We start from the raw sequence: 25,255 nt of genomic DNA, 5'->3' as shown, positions 1-25,255 counted from the left end.
TATCCCCCTCCACTCACATGGAAATGAGTTTGGATTTTCTGAGCATACACCAGCTGGCTGGGGGGAGGCAGCCCAGAAGGCTGCTGGTTGGGGAAAGGAGGAGAAGGGAGAGGGGAGGGAGTCAGGCCAAGATGAAAATTCCATGTTCTCACAGCAGAGCAATGATGGGGTGCTGAGTGCTCCCCATAGATCATCTACCCTCTGCCACCTTGCCCCTAGGGGAAAGCATCTTACTCCTCCCTGCAGGCTCAGAGGGAACTGTGTCCGCTCAAGCCAGCCTGTCTTCTTGAGAACCATAGCTTTCAGGGTCCACACCACTTAGCTGGCCATTAGTGAGGTTACTTTGTCTGTGCCCTGGGAGAGGTCCTTCCCGACTTCCAGGCCAACCTTTTCATGGAGTAGGGGGAAGTGGATCTGAGGAGGCTCAGAGGGGACAGAGCCTGCCACCGATCACAGGAAACCACAAGTCTGTCTAGTCCCTGGCAGCCTGGGTTCTCCCCTTGGAGTTGCCGAGGAGGGGGTGACGAAGGTGCCTTGCCGGTGGGCACTGCGCCCCTTTTGGCCAGCAGGGAGGCGAGAACGGCGGGGGGGGGGGGGGGGAGGGGGGAGGGTGGGGTCAGGCATTTGACTCCGCCTCCTCGCCTTAGCTCTGCTTTTGGTGGGGCGCTGGCTCAGACTAGGCTGCTCGCCGCTGTCGCTCCCGGGCTGCGGGATGACACCGCCTCCGCCCGGATGCGCCTCCCTCGGCGCCCAGAGCACCCGCGTCCCCGGTCCGCTGGCTCGGTCCTGGCTCCCGCTGCGGCTGCTGCTGCTGCTGCTGCTCTGGACGGCCGCTGCCACCCAAGGCCACCCGAAGAGCGGACCCCGCATCTCCGCTGTCTGGAAAGGTAGGTGGCGCCGCGCGGCCGGTGGGGCGCGGGATCGGACGCCGCGCCGGGCGTGTGCGGAGTGTGCGGGCCCCGGAGGGAGTGCGTGCGCGCGTCTGCGGGTCCCGGGCTGTCCCCGCGGGGAGCGTGTGGGTCTGGGTGAGTGTGTGTGAGTGTGCGCGCTGGCACGCCGGAGCGGGCTGGAACGCTGCGGTGAGCGAGCGGCGGGGGCCGGAGCCCCGGCTAAGTCGCTCCAAGTCCGCCCCCAGCCGGGAACCGCAGCGCCGGAGCGCAGGGGAGGGAGAGGGCCCCTCTCTCAGCCGTGGGGCGTTCTCGGTCCTTCAGCGCCAGGACCTCTGTACAGGACCCTTTCTTTGGCCGGGACCCCCACCCACGTCTCCTCTTCTTGAGCGGCGGGCTCGGCTGTCGCGCCGGGCGCAGGCTGGGCCGGCAAGGGGGGCGCGGACCCCTTGCCGCCGCCGCTGCGCTCGGGCTGCGGGAACAAAGACCCCGCTGCCTGCCCCCGCCCCCGCCCCGGCCCGGAGCGCGGGCCGGGTAAAGGGGTGGGAACCTTGTGGTGAGCCGGGCCATGGTGCGGTGCGGAGGCTTGGGGCACCCGGGCGCTGCCTCTGCAATGCCGGGACCGGCCGCTCCCCCCTTGTCCGCACGTGGCAGTTGTCACCGGGATTCGGCGCCAGCGTGGGGGGCAGTGCCCGTTGGGTGGGGCACGGTCGTTGGGACCCCCAGGCGGCGGATCTCGGGCGGAAATGCAGATTTTAGGCGGCGATGGATATGTGAAGAGTCTCCCCCAGGGTCGCCTCACTTTAGACCCCTGTACAATGGGTCAGAAAGCGGGCTAGGTGGGGTTTGAGGCTTTCTGTCATGAGGGACCGAGCTCCCCTCCCCTGCATTGCACACAAATGCTTCCCTGCCCCTAGACCATCAGGGCCCTGTCTCCCAAATTTGGCGGGCACTGCGGCCCCCTTTGGTGGTGGTGGATTCCCGGTGGGGGTTGGGGGACTGGTCTGGTCTGGCCCTGCCAGCAGCCTTTGATGCCTGAGGCGGTTTGCAGGAATTGCCAGAGCCTGAGCATTATCTGGGGCAGGTATTCTTAGCAGAGAGCAGAAAAAAATCCCACACACAAACCGAGTGGCCCGATCTGCAGCTGCAGTGGAGGGAATGAATGTGACTTGCCCAAGGTCACTCTGCAGTTTGTGAGCTCACAGTGCGGACTGGGGGCTCTGAACTGGCACAAGACCAGAGTTAGTTCTGAGTTAGGGAGGGGCGAAGGATTTAAGCAAATTTTTTGGCCACATTTTTTGGCCATAGGAGGGACTTTGGGGGCCAGCTGTGTTACCCAGCCAGAGGTCTTTCTGGTGGGAGTAGAGCAGGCAGCCCTCTGGCTATCTATTCATGGTGGACACCTGCACCCTCACTCATACCAGCTCCAGCCCAGGCTTTCTCTGCATTCCCACTATCTTTGCCTTGCCTCAGTCCCCTTGGCTGTCCTGGACAGCACAGTGTTTGGGCACTCTGAAGAGGACACATGGCCATATCTGAGTGTTCTGGAATCTCCCCCTGCACCAAACTGCTTGCATTTGGCTCTGCTTGCCCCTACCCCCAGGTCTTCCCAAGACCCCTCCCCCCATACTTAATGCACAGCCTCTTCTGAGCACTTAATGTGAACCTCCACAGCCAGGGCACTTAGTCCCTACCCTGGGGCTATTTAAAGATGCTTTCAGCCCTCTTACCCACTTTCAAAGCTCCCAACCCAGCTCCACCTCTTCTTTCCACTGCACACAGTTCACGACTGTGCCACGCTGGCCCGCACTGGCCGTGCCCTCCACTTGGTAATGCGCTATTGATCCGTGCTGGGAGTTGCCACCCCCTCACCTATCTTGTCCAAAGGCAGTCTTCGCTCATCCTCACCAGTGCCAGGCGCCCCACTGGCCAGACAGACCCTGCCACCAGCCTCTCCCCCAGGACCACCAGCTGGTGATGGTATGCCTGGCTGACAGCTGCGTCCTGTCTCCTGTGGGGTGACACATGGCAGTCGGACAGGAATGGGCTTGGGCAGGGCAAATTGGGGAGATGGCTGAGAAGAGGACCCTCCAGCCCTGCTGTAGACCTAGGTCCCCGTCTTCCAGGGTATGGGGTGCTGTGAGGGTGGGCCTCCATCAACCACTAGACCAAAGATAATAGGGTTTCTGGAGCCGCTTTTCCGTGGGGCATAGACTGGGGTTTTAGTTTTCAGCCAGGACAGGTTTGGGGATGGGAGTAGGTACAGGAGGCTCTTCTCTGTCATTTGTTTTATGTTGCTTAGACTCCTAAGCCTCAGGGAAAGATTTGATCAGAGAGTTCTGGGAGATTCCCAGCCTGCGCTTGTTGGGGAAGTTGATGCCTTTCCAGCCTGATGAAGCCTGGCCCGGAGAGAGACAGATGTGTCAGCACTGACCTGCTGGATGCCCTTGAACTCTGCACCTGTCTTTGACCCTCAGAGCCCACCAGATCAGGAAGGGCTCTGAAGATTGTTCTCTGAGGGCATCAGGGACACATGGACCAGTCATGGATGCAAAGTGTGGGCCTGACCTCCCTGCCAGCAGGGACTGGAGGGGAGTGGGTTTCAGGTGAGGGCAGAGGGTTGACATGCTCATGTAAGCTGGGCACCCCTCTCTCATTCCATCCCTGCTTGGAGGAGATGGAGAAGCCCAGGAAAGTCCTGACCTCCAGGATCAGAGGTGAGCCAGCATGTCCACAATGAGAAACAGCCCAGTCTCTGATCTCCACCTGCCCAGCAGGTTCTGCCCTCTCTCTTGTCCAGTTAAACAACAGGATGTTATTGTTGACTTGGCGGCTGCTGGGGGAGCCATTATGGGGTGACTCCCCAGGGGGGGGTTGTTGTCATCTCCTCCGGGGGATGAGGTCACAGCTGAGGCTCCCCAAGCATCAGCATTTCCAGTGGAAATCCTTGCCCTCTTGGGGGACTTAGATGTATTCATCACCTTCAAGGTGAACTCCCCCTGCAGAACCAGGGAAGGGGGGTAATTCCCGGGAGGACAGAGGGGGTTTCCTGAGCTGGTAACGTCACTGGGAGCGTCCGGCCAAGCTGTGTGACCCCTCTGTCCTGGATTGTGAAGATTCTGAGAGCAGGCTGGAGTGGGATGGATTGCCGGCGTAGGCCTAAGAAATCCACCGTGTGGGGAAAAGAGAGCAGAGGTCTGGCACCTGGCTCAGGTCTTAGCTCTTTTTCTGTGTGACTCTGGACAGGTACTTGCTTTTTCCAAGGCTGTTTCCTCATTCGTCCAAAGCTGGTGAAGGGGGTGAGCTCACACTTACCAGAGCATGCATTCCCTGGGATTCCTGCCTCTCTGGGACGGGCAGAGGCTGCGGTGGTCAGTTCAAACCTTAGCATTGAGGAGAAATTGAAACCTGGGAAGTCAGCGGAAATCCTTGAGTGTTGTGTTCTCTATCTTTTTGTCTCATGAGCTGAAGGCTAAGATCAGCTGGAGGAAGTGGTTCATTAATTTGTAGTCTCAGAGGTGATTTAGCATGTTTGACATTTGACATTTGCTGGGGCCCACCTTGTACTGGTCCCAGGGCAGGGCTTGGGGTCCCAGGGATGAGAAAGTAGACAAGTTTGTAGACTTCTCAGTGTAGATGGAGAGACAGGCAGATCAACCTTCAGTTACAATAAAATGCGGCAGGACCTGTAACAGAGGGCAGCTATGGGGGTTGAGGAGGTACTGAACCCAGTCTACTTAATCAAGGAGGGCTTCCTGGAAGAGGTGGTAAGTTGGGATGGCAGGAGGTGTAGAAGCCAACTGGGGAGGGGAAGGACAGGAGGAAGTACCTGGTGTGACAGGATTTCAGACCCAAAAACTTGCAACTAGGACCAGGGAGAGGAGAGGAGCTGAGTGGGTGCTCCGAGCCAGGAAGGAGACACTGAGTTAGCTAGGGCTTGGAGGCTCCAGGAAGGTTTCTTGCAGGAGGGGACATCTGAGTTGGGCCACTTGACTTTACACAGCCAGTGGGAGGAAGGACCATGGCTGGCAGGGGAGGCCTCTTATGTGTCATAGCTCCCTGATGGGAAGCCAGGGCTGGGTTTGGGGAGACAGGAGCTTTCTGCCTAACTCCTGACTGCGGGGTGCCCCAGATAAGGCAGCCTGTATCTCAGCAGAGACTCTCCATGGTGGGGAAGAGTTTCTGCCGGCAGCATCTAGGCTGTGTTGGTGGGGGAGGGGCAGATGTTCTTTCTGTGACCAGCTTCCCCTTCCAGGAGCCTTCACCTCCTTGTGACTGGGGGTGGGGGGCGGTGTGTGTGTGTAGATCATTCCTTGGGCCAGGGGCCAACGGGGGAGTGGGTTGCGGGTGAGGGCAGGAGTTTGGCATGCTTGTGTAAGCTCTACACCCCTCTCTCATTGCATCCTTCAGGAGAAACAGGGAGAATTGGGCAAACTTCTTTGCAAAGGGCCAGGCCAGGGCCCCTAACATATGGGTGTTAAGCCAAGGCTCGGACCAGGGGAAGGGATCCAGCAGCCTGCGGGGATGGGGACAGTGGTGGGAGTGGGTAGTCCTGGAGTTTGACAGCTGAGGTCCCATCTGACGTCCTGTCCTCCACCCCCAGCCCCGTGTCCCTCATTTCAGCCACCGCACAGCATCTGGCTATGTCACAAGAGAGTGACCATACTTCCTCTACTCCGGTGGGTAGCTTTGGGGCCAGAAAGCTTCCCCTTCTCTTAGTTTCCTTTTATGGCCAGGCCTGTCTGCCTCCAGAAGCCTCCTCCCTCCCAGGGTGAGGGAGGAAGGGGTCCTCCTAGAGCCTGGAGGATTGTTGTCCCTTATTGGCCCCCCTGTAAGAGAACAGGCGCTTCCTCCCCTGGCTAGCCCAGGTCACGGGAGACTGGGAGATCTGTCCCCTTGCACCCCTCCATGTCACTGTGCTGAACACACAGTGACAGTTACCGTTTTCCCTAGTACGGCATGGTGACCATGCCCAGCACCCGCCTTATTTTCTGTCCATCTGTCTTCACCTCTCCTCAGCACCCATGTTTTCCTGCCCTGCTGGTTGTCACTCCCTTCACCCTTCTCCTTTCTGCCATTTCTGTCTCACTTCCTCCAGCAAACCTTGGATAACTCCAGCCCACAGCCCAGTGGGGCACAGCTTAGGACGTCAGAAGACAAATGACAGAGATCAGCTGGACCAAACCACATATTCCACAGATGGGGAAACTGAGGCCAGGGATGACAGGGACTGGCCCAAGGTCATCCAATGACACAGGCAGAGCTGGGACCAGGGCTGTATCATCTGCCCAAGCCTGCTCTTGGCCTACATGCTCCTTCCCCAGGCTTGCGGCTCCCTGAGCCCTTTCCTCTTTGGCCTCCTTGGCCTCCTTGGCCTTTCCTTCCTCAGCTGAGCCCAGATTCTTCTTGCCCCAGTGCTCTCTGCTCCCGGGAGCCCCACCAGCCATGATCATCCTCCCTTTAGGACCTTAGGCTGGGCTGACTCTATGTACCTCTTCTGGTCTTTTTCTCAGGGCAGCTGGACCTCAGGTCTCGAGGCAGGTTGACCTGTGTCAGGACTTGGGGCTAATCTGGTTTTAACCGTCAGGGCAGCCTGGGATTAAGCTGATCCTGCCCTGCGTCCTGCAAGCCAGGGGATCGGGCTCTGTGCTAACGCCCTCAGGGGCAGCTCTCATCGTGGAGGGCAGCCAGCACCGGCCACCATGCCTGGGACCGCCCGTGTTCAGCAACTGTAGGGCAGAGAGCAGGAGGAGGCCTGGGTTTGCCCTTGGGTTGCACACAGGTGCCTGGAGAGGCGGGCCTGCTCCCTGGTTAGAGAGGTCACTTGGGAGATCAGGAACCGGTAGCTATAGCCAAGGACTGTGACAGGTCAGTGTGGGGTTTCACAAGTGGGAGACATGTCCTTGAAAGGAGAAGAGCCAGGCGAGAGTGAAGGGCAGGTGCGTGGGGTGGAGGCAGAGTGGGGCATGGAGAACCACTCATGCTGTTATCTTCTGGACCCAGGGCTTCAGCCCAGCCTAGCAAGGAAGAAGGTCGTGGCGATAAACTTGGTGCCCTGTCAGTGGCCCAGGAACCTGTTCCAAGAGGTCTGCGCCCGTGGCATATGGCGGTTGGTCCTCCTGCCCCCGTCCACCCCTCCCTACTATCTGAGCTGTCCTTACTTGCTCATTGTTAGCCTTGGGTTGGCAGGGCCCATGGGGTGAGAGGAGGCTTGGCCTTTACCTTACTTACCACAGTTCGGGCAAAATCCCACCAGACAGTGTGATCTGAGAGAAGATGGTGTGTGCCAGATGGTGTGTAGCCCAAGGTCAGAGGGAGGACGGAGCAGTGAGAGCTGGAGCGGCTGGGAGCACTTCCTAAAGCCTGGGGGTGGGGGGTAGAGGCCAGGTGTTCAAGGACAGGTAAGATCGTGTGCACAGACAGAAGGGGAAAGGGCAATCAAGGGAAAGGAGAGCACAAGCCAAGTAGCGGAGGAGGGAAAGAGCTGTGGCAGAGAGAAGCAGAGATGGTCCTTGACTGCCAGGTCGAGGGGGAGGGCCCTGCCGGGATGGGCATTTGGGAGCCATGGTGGGTTCTTGAGCTGAGGAGTCAGAGGTGGAGGTCTCACCTTGGCAGATGCTGGTTGGGTAAGAACCTGGCTGGGCAGATAGTGAAGAAGGATTCATGAGTGTATCCTGCCCTTCTCTGTGGTCTACCCCAGGCCACAGTGTTTTTTATTTTGGACAGAGATTTCAAGAGATTTGTCTTCCTCGTTAGTCATGCTGGTCAGCACTCAGTGCTGTGCTGCATCCCCAGATCCCTTCCACACACACACACCCCCCACTCCTCATGCCTCAGGCCTGCACACCCACGCTCAATTACACAAACCCTCTTTAGGGCATCGCGGATAGAGGTCAGGCCTTCCTGTGCCAGGAGGCCTCTGCCTAGGCTCCACCCTCTCTGGTCCCCATTCTTCTTTTGTGTGGGACACACTGGCTTGGACGCTTCCAAGGGCCCTTCTACAGAGCGCAGTGCTATAAGGCACAGATTCCAGAATCAATCTGCCTCAGCGTCAAGCGCCACTCCACCACTGTATAGCTGAGTGATCCTGGACAAGTTCCTCGAGTCCTCTGTGTCTTGCTGCCCTCACTGTAGAATACAGGTCCTAAGACAGCCCACCTTAGAAGAGTTCAGGGACGATGAAGTGGGTTAGTGAATCTAAAAAGCACTCAGACTAGAGCCTGGTGGATAGTAAGTGCAGTGGAAGGGTAAGGCGGTTGGGATGTCACCGTTACCATCGCTGTGGATCTCCTCCTTCGTCATCTCTGATTTCTGGGGAGATGCAGACCTGGCAGCCTGGGCCCTGCCCGCTCTCCCTCACCGGCTGTGCTGGCGCAGTGCCCTTGCCTACCCCACCTGCCCCTCCAGCGCAGGTGAAGGCCAAGCTGGGGGGCCTTCTCTTCCTCCCCTGGGGTGGTATAGGCACCCTCTGCCCTCTCCCCCACCTCTGCCTTGGCTCTGGGCCCAAAGGCAGGCCCTGCCCCTCCGCCCATCCTGTCCTTTAAAGGAGCTAACCATTGACCTTGACCTCATTCTGGGGCTTTTAGAACCTGCCCAGCCTGAAGAACAGGCAGAAGGTGGGCAGGACATGTTGTCCATCCTGGGTTTCCTGCCTTCCCTTGGCCTTGGAACCTCCTCCCAGTTCCACATGGGCCTCGGGAGGGGGGCCTTCCCCCACAGAGTTCCCTGAGTCTGGCTTACCCCAGTGCCCCCTGCCATCCACACTGCTCCTTCCCCCAAAGCCTTCACCGTCGTTCCCCCCACCTCCCCCTTACCCCGCCTGCTGGTCTCCCCACCAGCCGGGCTGCTGGTCCTTTGGGCACAGTGGCAGAATGAAGGGAGCACACAGCCTTGCTGACTTGGAGGGGCCAGAGTTTTCCTGTTTATAAAATGGGGTACAGACACTTGTCCTGCCTTTTGGCAGGGTGGTTGGGGAATTTGCAGGCCAGTTGGTGGAGGCTGAGGGGGATGTTGGCTTCTTCTGCTGCCCCCACTTCCATTCAGAAAATTGTCTGTGACTCTTCCAGGACTCATCATGTGTGTGATTTGTCCTAAGAACCATGGTTGGGTCATAAAACTTGGGCCTTAGCGGGTACCAGCCCCTTCAATCCACAGAGAAGGAAACTGAACCTGGAAGGCCCTGGTCACAACCAACCAGCCACCTGGCTGCCACAAGGAGCACAGGCTTTCTTTGAGCCCCTAGGGTGAGCCCCCATGTGAGGCATGCTCCCCTCCCATCCAGAGCTGACCTTGGTCGGTGGGAGGATATGTCCCTTCAGCCCAGCAAGTTGTCACCTAGCCGGCAAGGGAGGGAAGGATGGGGAGCAGGAGAGGACCCAGGGAAGTAGAGAGAAATCACATACAGTGTTTTGTAAAGCTAGAGGATTTCGAGATATGGTCCCCGAGGGCTAGAGCTGGTGATGGGTAGCAGAAGTCCTATGCTGGGGCCTGGCCCCTCCCTGCTTCCTTGGGTCAGCAGCACAGTCCGTCTGGTCTCTGTGTCCCCTCAGCTCAGTGATTGTTCAGATCCTCTCCCTTCCACCTTGACCTGTGGGGTATGGGTTACAAAGGGTGCCCTGTCAGTGGCCCTAATTCCTGGGTCACACATGCGCCCTCCCTCCTCTTTCTCAGCCAGGTGTGTGTGGTAGGAGAGGGACTATGGTGTGGTATGAGGGGGGCCCGGCAATGCAATGCAGGGTGGGGTATGGGGATGGGGGAGGATGTGGCTGGGTCCCCAGTCTGAGGTCGGCCTGGCTCCTGCCCTGTGCCTGGGCCTCCCCGGGATGGCCTGACTCAGGCATTTCCTGCTGGGTGCCCACATTCCTGCCATTCCTAGAGCCTGCCTCAATGCCTACTTTCAAAGGGCTCCTTGAGGTCATCATTCAAGGCCCATCGGTTCAGTGGGTCAGGTTGGAAGGCTGTCCCTGCCCAGGCCAGACCGCGGGGCCTGTCCTTGTTTCTGCCTTCATGAACAACACCACCCCCTCCTTTCCAGTCCCCATCCCCCCCTTGGGCTGCCCTGTTCTTTCATAAGCAATGAGGATGCGGGGACAGTGGGGACCAGATGGTGACAGCATCCAGAGTGAAGGAGAGGAGGGATGATACCCTTCCAGGCCAGCCTGCTTTAGGAAAACCCACTCTCTGGCGGCCCACACTTGCTCTAGCCACTAGGCCACTGGGACATTGGATCAAGGGTGGTGTCCATGAGAGCAGTCAGGTCTGATTCTTATCCATGGCATCTGGCCTCCCATACCCAGCCATCTTCTTGACCCTCCTCTCTGGCTGGGGCTCACCCTGCAGCTCCTGCCTCCCTGAGGAGGGGAGGGTGGGGACCATGGAGGCCAGCTGGGAACAGGACTGCCTGAGTGTGTTTTCTCTTAGTACAGGAGCGAGGATTGGCTCAGTATCACATGGGGGTGGGAGGTGGGGGTCTTTTTTCTTGACCCACCTTTGGGGCCATGCCCTGGGCCCCTAGCCCCCTCCCTGCCCGAACCCCTGGTTATTCTGGGAGCTTTTAGCTACCACTTAGTCAGCCACTAATGCGTCAGGCCGGGGAGTGAAGGGGGAGACACGGTGCCAGACGGTGCTCCTTTTAGACATCGAGGATGGGAAACAGAGGGGGCTGGTCAGGCAGGGAGAGCAGGGGGGATGCTGGAGGAGAGGAGGCTCTCCGGATCCTAGCCCTGCCTAGAGGGGGGAGGGCAACACTGCTGACTGATGGGCAGTATCCTTGGGCATCACGCTCAGGGCCCTTGGGTCTAGGCACCCCCCATTCAGCCTCCTCACCTTGGTTCAGTCCTTGCCCTTGTCTGGAATTCTTTTCCTGCCTCTTCCTGACCCATCTCGCTTTGATCGCCTCCCCCAGCCCTTTGGATTCACTGGGAAGCAAAAAGACGCATTTAAGGAGGTGACACTTCATCACCCAGCTGGGCCTTTATAGGGGCAAACTCTGGCCTTGCTCAGAGCCTTGAAGGCCGCCCCCTCCCCGACCCAGCTCTCTGCCATGGGGCCACGGGGCCTGGCTGTGAAGGCTTGGTGCTGCCTTCACTTCCAGGCAGCCCTCCTGCCCCTGAGCCCCCCAGCCCCCGCTCCAGCAACGTGAACAAAGCTTCCTTTCATGTATTCATCGAGCTGCTGCCGCTCAGACACTTCCCCGGCACAATCAGGCCCTTTGAGGGCCTTGGGCAGCTCGGGAGCCAGGCTGGGGCTGGGGTAGAGAATGGGCCAAGGCCTCGGCCTCGTCCTCGTCCTCGGGCTGAGCTGGTGCCGTCCTACCCATACCGGGTGCAGACTGGGGAGGGGCAGGAGCCTAGGGGTCAGGGGAGGCCATGTGGCCTGGACCTTGCTTGTTCTTCTGCAGAATGGGGTGAACAGTCCCCACTTCCCCCACCCTGGGCTGCTGCAGCCGGGAAGTGCAGGGTGTGGGACTCAGGCTCCCAATCTGTGCAGGACTGTCCTGGGGCTGGCACAGAAGCCCCCCATGCTGTACCCCAGCCATGGAAGCCCTCCCCCTCCTTCCCTTTGTGTTCTCAAAGATACTTCGTGAGCAGCCCTGAGTTCTGCGCTGGGACAGTTCTGTGTGTGAGATTTGGGGAGGCTTGCTTTCCGGGGACAGTCTCACTCTGTCTGGTTTTCAGTGTAGGGCCAGATCTCCTCTCCTATCAGGCTTGACTCCCTGGGGTAGGACTGCTCCCTGGCCCCCAGACAAGAACTGTCCCCGGGGACCACTCTGGTGCCTCTTTCCCAGGCAGCCCTCCTGCCCCTGACAGAGCTGTGGTGGGCCTCGCGGGCCCCTCCGTGAGGGGTAGGGTTCTGAGCTCTCAGGCCCCAGCCCATCTCCAGACACAGACTTGCAGCCTTTCCTGGCCACAGCTGGCCAGGGGAGTAGAAGGGGGAGCAGCCGCAGACTGTCTGGATCCCTGGCTGGCTGCCTGTGAAAGGGGAGCTGGGCAGCTGACCCTAGCACTCTAATTTTACCCCCACTGGAAAGGCGGGGGAGCTGGGGAGCCGGGACCTGCCAGCTATGCAATGCCCTAGCCTCGGCCACCAGCCCAGTGCAGAGCTGGGCTCTCGGCACTGGCCTGCGTGGCCAGGGCTGCAGAGGGGGACCCTGGGGGAGGGTCGATGAGGCTTGACTTGCAGAGGTGCTCAGGCTGTGCGTGGAGCACTCCAGGGAAGCCAGGGGAACCCGAGGGCTGCAAGCTCAGCGGTTTCTCAGCTGGCCCACAGTGCTGGCATCTCCGAGCACCAATATCGTGAGCCAGTCTGCCTTCCCTCCTAGCGTGACCTTGGGCTAGTGTGTCCCCCGGGGGCCCTGAGTTTTTCCTCTGTGCTGTGGCCCAGGCTGCAACGGAGGTGAAGACAGAGAAGATCCACTTCCAGGACTGACCTGACTGTGCAGGGTGCTAGCCTAAGGGAAGGGATCATGGGTTTCGGGTTACAAGGTGTGCCCCCCACCCCAGCTGAATGCAACCTCAGTTGGGATGGCTCACAGAGAGGGCCCTGGGCAGATGCGAGGAAACGAGGGAGGAAATGGCAGCCCTCTTCCATGTGGGCTGGGCTGTGTCCTGCGTCGTCGGCGTCCCTGGGAAGCTGGCTGCCCCAGAATTCGCTGCAGCTGAATAAATAGCAGGTCGGCTGAACTCTGGGGTGAGCCCCAGAGTGGTCGGGGCGGAAGACCAGCCACAGGCCATCCCATCTCTGTAATTTAGTCCTGCAACTGGGCCGACCTCAGCAATGTCACCGGAGATGAAACATCTCCCTGGAGGTAGTGGCTACAGTTTCTTTTTTGGGCAAAATTGCCCTGGTCAGCCCTTCTGCTTAAAGGGCCAGGCTGTGCTCTGTGAAGGGCTCCCTGTCCCAGAACTGCTGGGGAGGGAGAGCCGATCTTGCCCCCAACCCTGCCCCTGGCCAGCCGGCATCCCTGTGAAGCCAGCCCTGAGCAGGCCAGGCCACCGAGGGCAGCTGAGGGGCTGAGGTGTGGGCTGTCATTCAGTGCCTGCCACTGACCCTGTGACCTTGGCCTGCCTCCTTCTGGACTTCCATTTGCCCATGTATAGAAATGGGGAGGAGTGGCTACTCAGATTCCTTTCTAGCTCTGATCTAAGCTGGCCTGCTCCCTAAAGGGTGGGGTGGGCCAGGGGTGGGGGGTTGGAGAGGGCTTCCCAAAGGAGGGGTTGGGGTTGTGACCAATGTGATCTCTGGGAACCTTGACCCTAGGTGGACTGCTTTGAGGCCTTGCGACCCGCAGGGGACAGAGGTGGCTGCTGGCTCTGTCCTGGCAGTGGTGAGCCACACAGACCAAAGTCAGGGAGCCCTGGTTGAGTCCCAAAGCCTGAGCCCAGCTTCTTAGGAGTAGCAGACGCTGTGTGCATGTGTGTGTGTGTATATGTGTGTGTATGTTGGGGGGCGGTGGTCTGTTTTCCCCAGAGGCCCCTAAATCCTGCCCTCATCCTGAGGTTACACATATTGTAGGATGGGGTAATGGCTCTGGGGCAAGGACAGCTGGTTGCTGGATCCCAGCAGGGGACCCTTCACTTCTACTCATGGCTCTGAGTCCTGGTGGTCCCCTAGTCTAGACCCAAACACTAGCTGTCGGTAGGTGCTGATGTGCCTGGGGGTAGCAGGGGGGAAGGGGGAAGGTTCTTGCTGCCCCGGGCGCAGCCTCAATGTTTCTGCCAATTTTGCCTCCTCCCCAGGCCGCGCAGGACAGGACTGGGTTGACTTCGGCCTGTCGGAGCCTCACATAGTGCTTCTCCACGAGCCGGGCAGCTCTGCCGTGTGGGTGGGTGGACGTGGCAAGGTCTACCTCTTCGATTTCCCCGAGGGCAAGAATGCTTCCGTGCGCACGGTGAGCCTGGACCCCTCTGTCGGATCCCTCTGCTGGCCCCAGAAACAGAACTGAGCCCCTTCCTCTCTCTTCCCTCCCCCTATTTCTCTCCTTATCTCCCCTCTGGGATCTCAGGGAATCTGTGGACGTTAGCTCTCTTCCTAAACTGATCCAGCCCCTGTGATATCCCATATACAGTCCCTTTGAGAGGCTCCAGATTGGCCCGGGTGTTGGGGCGGCGAGGAGAAAGGCCTAGAACTAGCCCCCCAGGACAAGTGGGTAGGGCTGCTGTGGGAGATCTGGACAGGAAGCTGGGTTCCACAACCCCAGCGCTCCTATTTTCTGAGATTTCTGGGCTGATTCCGGGCTTTGGCTCCGAGAATCAGGCCAGACAGCCTGTGTGATCTTGGGTAAATCACTCAGATTCTCAGGGCCCTCATCTGGAGAATGAACTCTTCCTGAGACATGCATGGAAAGTACTTACAGGCTTCTGGCCTTGACAGTGGACTAACACTTTCCCCTCTCCCCTAGGTGAACATTGGCTCCACGAAGGGGTCCTGCCTGGACAAGCGGGTGAGTGGGGGAGAGGCAATACAGAGGGGAGGCTGACTCCCTTGGAAAAGGGATGGGAGTCCCTGAGAGTCTGAGGAAGGAGGCCTGGCCCTGCCCTGGTAGCCACAGTCTGGGAGGAGAGAGGTAACCTTGGTTCAGGATTCCCAGTTCTGAGGGTCAGACGTGGTCCTTCTCTGAGGCCTCTCTGCCCTTACTCTGTTCTTGGAGTTAGCAGCACCCCCTTCTGGGCTCTCCTTTTGGAGGTTGCCTCCTGTAGTCAGACTTCTGATGACTCCTTCCCCAAGACCGAGGGTCCTAGTGCTAGGCCTGCCAGGACCTCCAGCCAACCTGTCTCCCTCCCCTTCTCCCGGGCAGGACTGCGAGAACTACATCACGCTCTTGGAGAGGCAGGGCGAGGCGCTTCTCATCTGTGGCACCAACGCCCGGCGCCCCAGCTGCTGGAGACTGGTAAGAGGGCCCCTCCCCGCAGACCTGGTCAGCTCACTCCTGTCTGGGTGGGCTTCTGCCCTCTGTGTCGGGAAGAAGCTGGGGGGACTCTGACGCTGGCCCCACTTTGTGTAGAATCCCTGGGAGGAGGGGGACCCTGGCTAGGAAGCTGGCGCCCGTGAGTGGCAGTGGCCATGGGGTCACGTGGCTGTCTAACCCTCCTTGGCCTCCCCCAGGTGAATGGCTCTGTGGAGTCGCTTGGCGAGAGGAGAGGCTATGCCCCCTTCAGCCCAGATGAGAACTCACTGGTTCTGTTTGACGGTAGGGCTGCTGCCTTGGGCTGGGGAGGGTGGACAGCTCCATGTCCAGCATCCCAGGCTTGGACGAGGGACTTCTGGGTACTGTCTGCCCTTACCCATGGCCCTCCCACCATGCCCAGGGGACGAGGTGTACTCCACAATCCGGAAGCAGGAATACAACGGGAAGATCCCCCGGTTCCGCCGCATCCAGGGCGAGATCGAGCTGTACACCAGTGACACCGTCATGCAAAGTAAATCAGGCTCCGGCTGGGCTGGAGGGGCTGGAGGGGTGTGAACACCCAGGGCGGCAGATGGGGTCCTCCTGTGCCCCCGGAGGGCTCCATGAGGGCCGCTGAGGCCACAGCCCACTTAAGAAACCAGGGGCTTGAGTAGCCAGAGCTGAGGAGTTTGACCTGGAAGGGAGCAGGGGAACAAAAGAGACAGTGGTGTGGAGGCGGGGTGGGCCCAGTACGCTCTGGGAGCAAAACGGAGGAAGCCACAGACCCAGCGTGGGGTCCCCAGGAGCCAGAGTGTATCGCTCTGCTGAGCTCATGCTGGGGCACGACACCTTCTCCCTCCTCATTAGGACTCTGCCAATTAGGCAGAAGTGACATAGGGGCCCCCAGGGACCTCGCCCCAGTCCCCAGGCATGAAGTCATTGCTCTCGGGCCGATGACATCTTTGTAGGAGAGGGCAAAACAGGTGTGGGCTGGGGGTGTAGTCTTAGGTCCCTTGGGCTATTGGACCTGCTGTTCTGAGTTTTTTCCCTAGGTCTGATTTGCCCTGGGCTTGTCTGTAGAGATGCAGGGGAGCTGTGTGCTCACCTGCACACAGGGCGGTTGCACACAGGGGTGGGTCCTCCGAGTAGACCCCCAGCCTCACACCCATTCTCCTGTGTCCCTGGCAGACCCGCAGTTCATCAAGGCTACCATTGTGCACCAAGACCAAGCCTATGATGACAAGATCTACTACTTCTTCCGGGAGGACAATCCTGACAAGAACCCCGAGGCCCCTCTCAATGTGTCCCGCGTGGCCCAGCTGTGCAGGGTGAGTGGGTGGCAGAGTGGGCAAGAGTGTGTGTCTGTGCCTATGGAGGAGCGAGCGACTGTGTGAAAACACACCCAGGTCAGGGGTCATACATGTTTGCACGAAGGAGCGTGGGAGGGAAGGAGCGTGGGAGGGAAGGTGCACGAAGGAGTGTGGGAGGTGGGAGGGAAGGGGAGGTGGTGGGGCTTGTGTGCACGCCTGACGGAGCACACATGTGTGACTTCACGTGGAGAGTGAGCATGTTTGTGAGTGTGGAAGTGCATTTATGTGTGTGTTTCCTGTGACTGAAGGCGCTGGGATGTACGTCTGGGGCACACGTGTGAGCGTGCGCGCGTGTGTGTGTGTGCAACAAACACATGTCCGAGCTGCTCTTCCCCATGGGGATCTGGCACTTGGAGCCTGCGGGTCTGCATCGCCAGCCCTGTGCCCTGGATCAGCAAGGCCTGTGGCTGGCGCCTGGCGCCAGCACCCAGCTGGAGAGGACAGGCCATCTAGGCCTGGGCACCCGGCAGGGGATGGAGTCGGGGCCCCTCTCAGGGCTTCCGTGCCTGCTCTGAAGCCTGGATGCCGGCATTCCTGGCAGCCGGGGCTGGGGCTGAGGGGCTCTTCCTCCTCTTTACCCTTTCAGGGGGACCAGGGTGGCGAGAGCTCGCTGTCGGTCTCCAAGTGGAACACCTTCCTGAAGGCCATGCTGGTGTGCAGCGATGCGTCCACGAACAAGAACTTCAACAGGCTGCAGGACGTCTTTCTGCTCCCTGACCCCAACGGCCAGTGGAGGGACACTCGAGTTTATGGCGTTTTCTCCAACCCTTGGTGAGTGATCCTCGCCGGAGCCGAACGGTGAAGCGGCCAGTGGGGCTCGGAAGGCTTGGGCCCTGCTGAGGAGAAGGCTTCGCGGGGCAAGAGTGCACAGGGCTGTTACTGGGTGGTGGGTAGGGGCGAGCCCGTGCTCAAGGAGAGGTGCATGCTGACATGTTTGTGAGTCTGTGCATGCAGGTGTGCGTGCACGTGCTGTGGGCGTGCTTGTGGTCACATCTGTGCCTGTGTGTCCCCCGGCCGTGGGCTCAGAGCGGGGGCTGGGGCACTGGGAAGAGGCAGCTGGGCGCTATCACGCCTTCTCAGGCATGGCCTGCACCCGATCATTCACACCTCTTAATCGCTCTGGTTGATTGAAAACAAGGCAGGCGCAAGTGCGGGTTGGGTGTGTGCTGGCTGAGCTGGGAAGCCCAGGCCGAAGCTCTGTTGCTCTGGTGCTGGTAGACCTGGCCTGGCTGGGCAGGGGATGGGAGTCTGGCCTTCTCCGGTGGCAGCAGGCTGCAGCTGGGCCTGGAGAGGCTGGAGGACCACCCAGCTGGAAGGCACGCACTGGGATTTCTATGGCCTGGGGCGAGGGGTCGGGGGTTAGCCTCTGAACTTGGTGATTCTGTGACAGAACACAGGTTGGGGTCTTCGATTACAGCAGAAAGAAATGTGGTTGAACTTGCCTCTCTCCCTTCTCTCTTCTCTCCCTCCTTTCCCTCCTTCCTTCTCCCCTGCTATGCCTCCCTCCTTCCTTCACTGGTGTTTGAGAATCTTAGGCATTAGGCTTGACCCCTGGGATAGTCCCTGTCCTCCCAGAGCTCACAGCCTGGGGGACTTGGTTATGCCCTTGTCTGGGGCTGGGCTGCCCGGGTGCGTGGAGGTGGGGAGGGCCCAGGTCCCCCACTGAGGTGTTCTCTCTGTCCTCCAGGAACTACTCGGCCGTCTGTGTGTACTCGCTTGGGGACATTGACAAGGTCTTCCGTACTTCCTCACTCAAGGGCTACCATGCGAGCCTTCCCAACCCTCGGCCTGGCAAGGTAAGCTGACCCCCCGACAATGGCCTGGGCCTCAGACCCATCTCCCAGCTGTGCCACTAACCTGGACCTGTCCTCTTTGCCCAGTGTCTCCCAGACCGGCAGCCCATCCCCACGGACACCTTCCAGGTGGCTGACAGTCACCCTGAGGTGGCACAGAGGGTGGAGCCCATGGGGCCTTCGAAAGCGCCACTGTTCCACTCCAAGTACCACTACCAGAAAGTGGTTGTTCACCGCATGCAGGCCAGCCGTGGGGAGACCTTCCACGTGCTTTACCTAACCACAGGTGAGGGGCCATCCTGGGCCTTTGGGCCTGCTTTGTAAGAATGGGTATGGAGGGCGTAAAGAATAACATAACTAACATCTGGTTAGATCTTTACACCTGGAAGGAAGAATTGATTGACCGACAGCTGTCAGGGGTTAGTATGTGTGGCCGTGGAAGAGTCAGGCAGGGAGGGCTTCTTGGAGGAGGTGGGGGAAGATGGAAGAGGAGAGGGTCTCCCAGGATGGGAGAAGAGCAAGCGTGAGGGTTCAGAAGCAGAAATGTAACAAGTCTGAGCCAAGATGGGTATAGCTTTGGTCCAGATGTCTGACCCAGGGAAGATGGTAGGAAGAAATGTGGAAAAATCAGGAGGAAGGACTGGGTTACTGGTATCCCGTGGGCCTCTGCCAGGCAGAATGAGGAAATTGGACTCTCTCCGTGTCTGTGGGACTGTGCAGGTGCAGGGAAACATTTGAGGGTGGATGCCAAGAATTTGGTGAGACATGAGGAAGGACTTACAGACGGCAGAGACTTACAGAGTCTCTCGCTTTTTTTTCCTTTTTCTTAATATTTTGTTTATTTGAGAGAGCACAAGGGAGCATAAGCAGGAGACATGGCACATAGAGAGGGGGAAGCAGGCTCCTGGCTGAGCAGGGAGCTGGATGTGGGGCTCGATCCCAGAACCCTGAGATCGTGACCTGAGCTGAAGGCAGATCCTTAACTGACTGAGCCACCTAGGCGCCACTGCCCCTATGCAGAGTCCTGCAGAGAACCACAGAGGGAACTTCCGTGGGGCTCAGGGTTTTGCTGACCCCAGAAGCCCTGGGAGATACCCCTGTTTTCTGGGAAGTCATCAGCTGTGAACGAGCCAGCCCCAGGCTGAGTTTCTGGCAACTTCTTGGTCCCAGTCTGTGGGCAGATGGCTCCTGGGAACAGGCACGGAGATCAGTGTGGGCAGGGGCCACGGCCTTCCTTGAGACCGAGTGCTGGTGCCATGAGAAAGGGCAGGATCTCCCCAGGGGCCTCACACCTCTGGGGCTACACAGTCAGGGCCTCAGGCGCCCGCCCTCAGTACCTCCCTGCCACGTGGCTTCCTCTATCTATTGCTTGACCTTGTGGCTTTCTCAGGGCCATGGTGCCCTTCGTGGCTATTTGACTTCTGGAAGCCTCGGGGAGAGGAATTCCCCAAGGGGCCTGGCTTCTGGGTCCTACGACCCCGCTTCTTTCACTCCTCCTTTCATCCTGGCTGTACCCATGCGCCCCGTCCCTGTTCTGCTCAGCCGTGGCTGGCAGGGCACTGGGGAGTAGGAGAGGAAGGGTCACACAGTGCAGGACTGAGAGCAGGAGACAGGACAAGGAAAGCTGCATGGGGCCGTGGACTCCTCTCCTGCAGACCCAGGATGAGGCCGTTGTCCCAGTTTATCCATGAGGGCCATTGGAGAGGTACCATTTTGGAGCCTACAGCAAGAAGGATGGGGGCCAGATAAGAAATAGAACTTTCTGAGCCCTCTGCAGAGAGTGGGAGGCTCTCACACCTGGGAGAAGTTATGGGAGGCACTCATGGGGCTGCCACGGAGGCGGCGGAGGGCAGTGTGGGCGTGAAGGCAGCGGCAAGGCTGGGGGCTTGTCAGGACAAAGCAGTGTCTGGGCACATCTCGGAGCCCAGAGGGGGATCATAGACACATAGAGGAACATTCTAGGCGGGTGATCATCTGATCATCTGACTGCTTTTTTGGGGCAAGTGATGCCCTGGGAAATTGGGAAGGAGGGAGAGGGAGGGAGGCTATTCTCGAAACTGGGACAGAAGGTGAGTTGGGAATGGGAGGACCTGGGGGTCAGAATGCCCATTAGTCCCCGACAGGTATGAATGGAGACAGCACAGCCTCAGAGGCAGGCAGCCTAGTTCTGACCTTGGGAATCTCCGTGTGGCATCTAACATCCTTTTCCGATGAAAGATTTTATAAAAATTAATAAAATCCCCAAAGATTAAATGCAATGTAGAGTCCTAGATTGGATCCTGGAACGGACAAAGGACATTAGTGGAAAAACCCCAAAAATCCAAATAAAGTCTGTAGTTGAGGTGATCCTAATGTCCCAGTCTCAATTGCTTCATTGTGACCATGTACCACAATTATGTAAGATAGTAGCATTGGGGGAAACTGGGTGAAGGGTATTCGGGAACTCTGTACTATCTTTGCAACTTTTCTGTAAAGCTAAAAATATTCCAAAATGAAAAGTGTATTTAAAGCAAACAACCCCAACGAGTCCAGGAAGCAGGGGAGTCATAGAAGGAGCGAAGGGGTGGGGTTCTGACGTCTCTGGGTTCCAGTCACTGGCTGTGTGACCTTGAGCTAAGTTGATCAGCCTTTCTGAGCCTCATTTCCTCCTCCCGGAATTGGGAAGATAATACCCGCCTCTTAAGGGTGTTTGATCTTAAGGACTGAGCAGTGCGCGAGGCTAAGGCACAGAGGATCCACACGTACCGTGGACAGTACCGAGGTTTTGTTCTTCATGCCCCAGCTGCCCTTGCAGCCTTGGGGAGCTTTGGGCCTCCTGCGGTGGCCTCTGCGGCCCAGCCTCCGAAACTCCCTAGGTCACCCCCAGGCTCCCACATCCCTCCTCAGTCATACTCTCCTCGCCCCGCCCTGGCCCACTCCTGTGACCCTCACCCGAGCCCCGACTGCCCAGCCATCCTCCACATGTCTTTGCTGGTTGGCCCGGCCCAGAGGGAGGCTGCCCGGCTCTGGAGTGGAACACCTGCCCACCGGCCCACTGACCCTCTGCCCCTCACCCCCAGATAGGGGCACCATCCACAAAGTGGTGGAGTCCAGGGAGGGAGAACGCAGCCTTGTCTTCAACATCATGGAGATCCAGCCCTTTCACCACCCGGCTGCCATCCAGGCCATGTCGCTGGACACCGAGCGGGTGAGCCTCCCCTGCCCGCTACAACCAGCCGGGCTACCCGGGGGATGGGGGACAGAGCTCCTTTGCATGTGATTTGCACGTCCTTTTAAGAACCTCTGGGCCCCAGGGCCTGCCAAGGTAGGGCTGGCCTGGTGACTTTGAAGTCGGTGCTGGGGCTGGGCGCCCCGGCCTGACCTGAGTCCTGCTCTCCTTCTAGCGGAAGCTCTACGTGAGCTCCCAGTGGGAGGTAAGCCAGGTGCCCCTGGATCTGTGTGAGGTCTACAGTGGGGGCTGCCACGGCTGCCTCATGGCCCGAGACCCCTACTGCGGCTGGGACCAGGGCCACTGTGTCTCTATCTACAGCTCTCCAGGGTACGTGGGCCCGAATTCCTTGTCCCGGGGAGCAGGTGAACACGGGAATAGGGGTGGTGTAGGTGGGCTGCAAGAGGTGCGGAGGAAGGGGTGAGTGGGGCGGGGTGGGGGGACACTGCTGCTGATCCTGGGTAGGGACGAGGATGGGGAAAGGGCCGGACTTGTGGCCTCCTGCCTGCTTAGCCTCTCTCCCCCTTCCAACTCCAGGCCAGTGTTGCAGTCCATTAATCCAGATGAGCCACACACAGAGTGCCCCAACCCCAAACCAGGTACCCGATCTGGCCCGTCCGAGATGGGGCAGGACAGTCCTGCAGAGGGGGCACCCTTTGGTCTGGGCTGGTTGTGGAGAGGGGAATGGTGAGGGAGGTGGGGGGAGTCGGGAGGAGGTATTCATTTCAAAGCATTGGCCCTGGAGCCCTCGTCAGCAGAGGAGAACACAGCCTGCCTTGGGAGCCCTGGGCCCCCTCCTCACAGCTGCCTCCCCCATCCCTCTCCAGATAGTGCCCCACTGCAGAAGGTTTCCCTTGCTCCGAACTCTCGTTACTACCTGAGCTGTCCTGTGGAGTCCCGTCATGCCACCTACTCGTGGCGCCATGAGCAGAACGTGGAGCAGAGCTGCGAGCCAGGCCACCAGAGCCCCAACTGCATCCTGTTCATCGAGAACCTCACAGCCCGCCAGTACGGCCACTACCGCTGCGAGGCCCAGGAGGGCTCCTACTTCCGGGAGGCTCAGCACTGGGAGCTGCTGCCCGAGGACGGCGCCACAGCCGAGCACTTGCTGGGCCGTGCCCGGGCCCTGGCCACCTCCCTCTGGCTGGGTGTCCTGCCCACACTTGCTCTTGGCCTGCTGGTCCACTAGGACCTCCTGGGGCTGGGCATGGTGCAGGTTCCTGCAGCCTCGGGGGGCCCCAGAGTCTCCCATCCAGAGCCGGCCGGGTCCGGCAAGCTCCTGGCCCGCTACTTCTTTCCAGGGAGACTGCGTCACCCGATGGACACCAGGCCTGGAGATGGCCAGCCGCAGGCGGCTGCTAGGCCCACGTAGGGCACGGGGGCAGGGGGCCATGGAAGGAAGGTGCTGTTGTGAAGCTGGGGCATTGAGGACTTCAGACTTTATCTTCTGGAGAATACTTTTCCAACACCCCCTCCTCAAACTCGACTAATGCAGTGATGTCCCCAGCCTAAGAGCCCGTGGGCCAGAGAACGGGGTTTGGAGAGGGAAGCTGGGACCCCGGCTTTGGACCTTGGGGCTGAGGCCTGAGTCCTTCTGGACTCTCCATATCCCGACTGCCCCCTCCTCCCTCCTCCTGCTGTGGGCCGGGGGTGGCCGCTGTTCCCGCAGGCCCAGGGCTGCCTTCTGCGGCTCTCTCACCAGCCCTGGGTCCCACCAGGCAGCGGCCTTGCATGTTTATTGAAGGATGTTTGCTTTCCGGACGGAAGGACGGAAAAAGCTCTATTTTTATGTTAGGCTTATTTCATGTATAGCTAATTCTGACTGCATCTGTATGAAAATACCAAAACTACATGCTGGGGGTGGGGTGGGACAGGGAGGGGACTGGGGAAGGCATGGGCTGGGGTGGGGGGTCCCAGTCTGAGGCTCCAGGGACGGGATAAGAGTCTAGGGACAGGCATGGGTTCGCGGAGAGTGGCATGAGCTGGCTCTGCCCTGGGATCCCAGTCTGAGGGGAATATGGTCCCAGTCCCCCTGTATGGGGGGCATTTCTGGGGGGGGGGTAGGGTGAGGGAGACAGGGGAGAACGAAGGAGAAACTGAGCCCTAGGTTCACCACATTCATATAGAAGGAGGAGCCGGGTCCTCAGGGGGAGGTTCCAGGACTCTGCCCTTGGCATTGGGGGTTGGGGGGCGGGGGGGTCCCTTCCCCGCCCCTCAGCCCCCTTCCCCAGGGGCTGTGCTTCCATGCTCCTAGTCTCCCACCTTCAGCTCAGGACATGTTATAACTTAGGCTAAACTGTGAATTCCGGTGGGGACAGCCTGGGCCAAGCTCTCTAGGTGCGTGGCTCTGCCCCCAGCCCTGTCCATGGATTTCAGCAGAGAGCCGGGCCCTTCTCTGGCTGTGTCTGGCCAGCTCAGGGCAGGGCCTGGGGCTGGCGGCCTTCCAGCTTTGGCCCCTGCATCTCTTCTCAATGCACTTTAATAATGTAACATATTACTAATAAACAGACTATTTATTTACCTGTGCCTGCCTCTTGCCTGCAAAGCCATCCTGGTCGGGGAGACAGAGGGTGGGGGGTGGGGCTTCTGTTTAGGACCCAGTATGTTCTGCCTATGTGAGCATCACACACACTTACTGTCTCTGTCCTTGGAGCCCAGGAAGTGCTCAGCAGTGCTCCTAGCTAATGAGTTAATGAGAGGCACAAACGGGATCCGAACCCACATCTCCCGAGAAGCGTCCTGCCTGCCAAGCTGCTGAAGGGAGTTAGGCGGCTCTTCAGAGAGACAATGGGCCAGACAAGGGCAGGACCAGAAATGGGGGCACCCAGAGGGAGGGATGCAGAGAGAAGGAAACCTGGAGGCCTCCCAGGGCCTTGTTGCCCCTTCGTTCCTTTCTCGCCTGTCCCTGGAGGTAGGGACACAGGCCTTTTGGGGTCTGTGGAAGATTGTCCCGAGCAATAACTGCTGGAAAGGGGGACGTGGCAGATTTGGGACGGGTCCCCTCTCTGAGTCTGAGCCCTGCTTTGGGGTGGCTCTGGCAGACACAGGACTAGAATCACCCACCACCCATGGCACCCCTCCCTGTCAGTCTGCCCTGTGCTTTCCCCGGCCATCTCCCCCAACTGAAGATTCTGCCTGTCTCTTTCCTCCCTACACCCAGCCTCCCCAGGATGACTAAGGCAACAGCAGGTGTTTGGGGCCAGGAGTCTGGGAGTGTGCGGGGGACCCGGAAGAGCTCCATGCTGGGGGCAGAGACGTGGGTCCGCTGTTACCCTTGTGATCTGGGGAGATCTCACCTTCCCCGAGACTCATTCTCCTCATATGTAAGAAGGGGCTGGGTCAGGGCTTCCGTGGGACCCCTCTTGCACGCAGTTCTGGGTTCTAAGTCCAACTTCCTTTGTCTTGGAGGACCTCAGAGTCTATGTCTTGGCCTTGTCCGTTTTCCCAGCTCACAGCCAAGCAGCACTAGTGGCAGAGCTCACCCCTCAGGAAGCCCACCTGCCCCACAATGGGGGGAAGGCAGGAAGGAGTGGGTTTTAGGAGCAGGCAGTGCAGAAAGTGTGGGCTCAAGCCCCACCCCTGCCTGGATTGCTGGGTGACCCCCAACCTGGTCCCTGCTCTCTCTGGACTTCAGCGGGCATCCTCTTTCCAGACAGGATGCTCTCAGTACCTGGATGGGCTGCTGGGAGAAGAGTGGAGGGACAGAACATACTCTTTTGTTTTTATAGAGGAACCTGCCAGGGCTGGACAGGAGGAAGCCGTGTGCATGGAGGCATGAAAGGAGTCCCTGTAAATCCATGTAAATGAGCTGGTGGAGAGAGGGCAGGCCAGGCTCAAGGCTCCTGACCTGTTTTCCCTCCATTAGCAAGAAGCACAGCAAGCCGTGGGTGGTTATGGACCAATAGGGCTGTTTGCCTGGGCCCAAAGGCATGGAGATCCCCATGATATCGGGGCACCAACATCAGCCTCTTGGGGCCAGGCTGAGGGGCAGGAGCCAGGCTTGTCCTTCTGTTAAAGACCAAAGACCAAAGACTGTTAAAGACCTAAGCTCAGCTCCGCTGGGGAAGCTAGAGGGAATGAGAGATTCCTTTATAACTCAAAAGGGCCCACTG

General features: G+C 59.2%; 1 protein-coding gene across 1 annotated transcript; it reads left to right on the top strand.

Moving 5' to 3' along the window:
* Nucleotides 1-712: 712 nt before the first annotated feature.
* SEMA7A (semaphorin 7A (John Milton Hagen blood group)) lies at nucleotides 713-23,350 on the top strand. The gene is made up of 14 exons (XM_044231049.1): nucleotides 713-887; nucleotides 13,625-13,776; nucleotides 14,287-14,328; nucleotides 14,683-14,775; nucleotides 14,991-15,075; nucleotides 15,194-15,304; nucleotides 15,961-16,100; nucleotides 16,729-16,913; nucleotides 17,830-17,938; nucleotides 18,023-18,221; nucleotides 20,995-21,122; nucleotides 21,319-21,473; nucleotides 21,681-21,742; nucleotides 21,971-23,350. Exons 1-14 carry the CDS (start codon nucleotides 713-715, stop codon nucleotides 22,330-22,332), a joined length of 1,998 nt encoding a protein of 665 aa, XP_044086984.1. The 3' UTR covers nucleotides 22,333-23,350.
* Nucleotides 23,351-25,255: the final 1,905 nt, after the last annotated feature.

Source organism: Neovison vison, chromosome 13 (assembly GCF_020171115.1).
Source record: "Neovison vison isolate M4711 chromosome 13, ASM_NN_V1, whole genome shotgun sequence".
Classification (NCBI taxonomy): domain Eukaryota; kingdom Metazoa; phylum Chordata; class Mammalia; order Carnivora; family Mustelidae; genus Neogale; species Neogale vison.
The sequence above is the reverse complement of the archived record's forward strand: the minus strand, read 5'-3'. Positions and strand labels throughout refer to the sequence as shown.

Bases quoted from the DNA above. Each gene is read 5' to 3' on its own strand.
- SEMA7A (XM_044231049.1), top strand. From the start codon at position 713: ATGACACCGCCTCCGCCCGGATGCGCCTCCCTCGGCGCCCAGAGCACC. The intron at 16,101-16,728 runs GTGAGTGGGTGG...TTACCCTTTCAG, and splicing joins GCGTGGCCCAGCTGTGCAGG to GGGGACCAGGGTGGCGAGAG. The intron at 21,123-21,318 runs GTGAGCCTCCCC...CTCTCCTTCTAG, and splicing joins TGTCGCTGGACACCGAGCGG to CGGAAGCTCTACGTGAGCTC.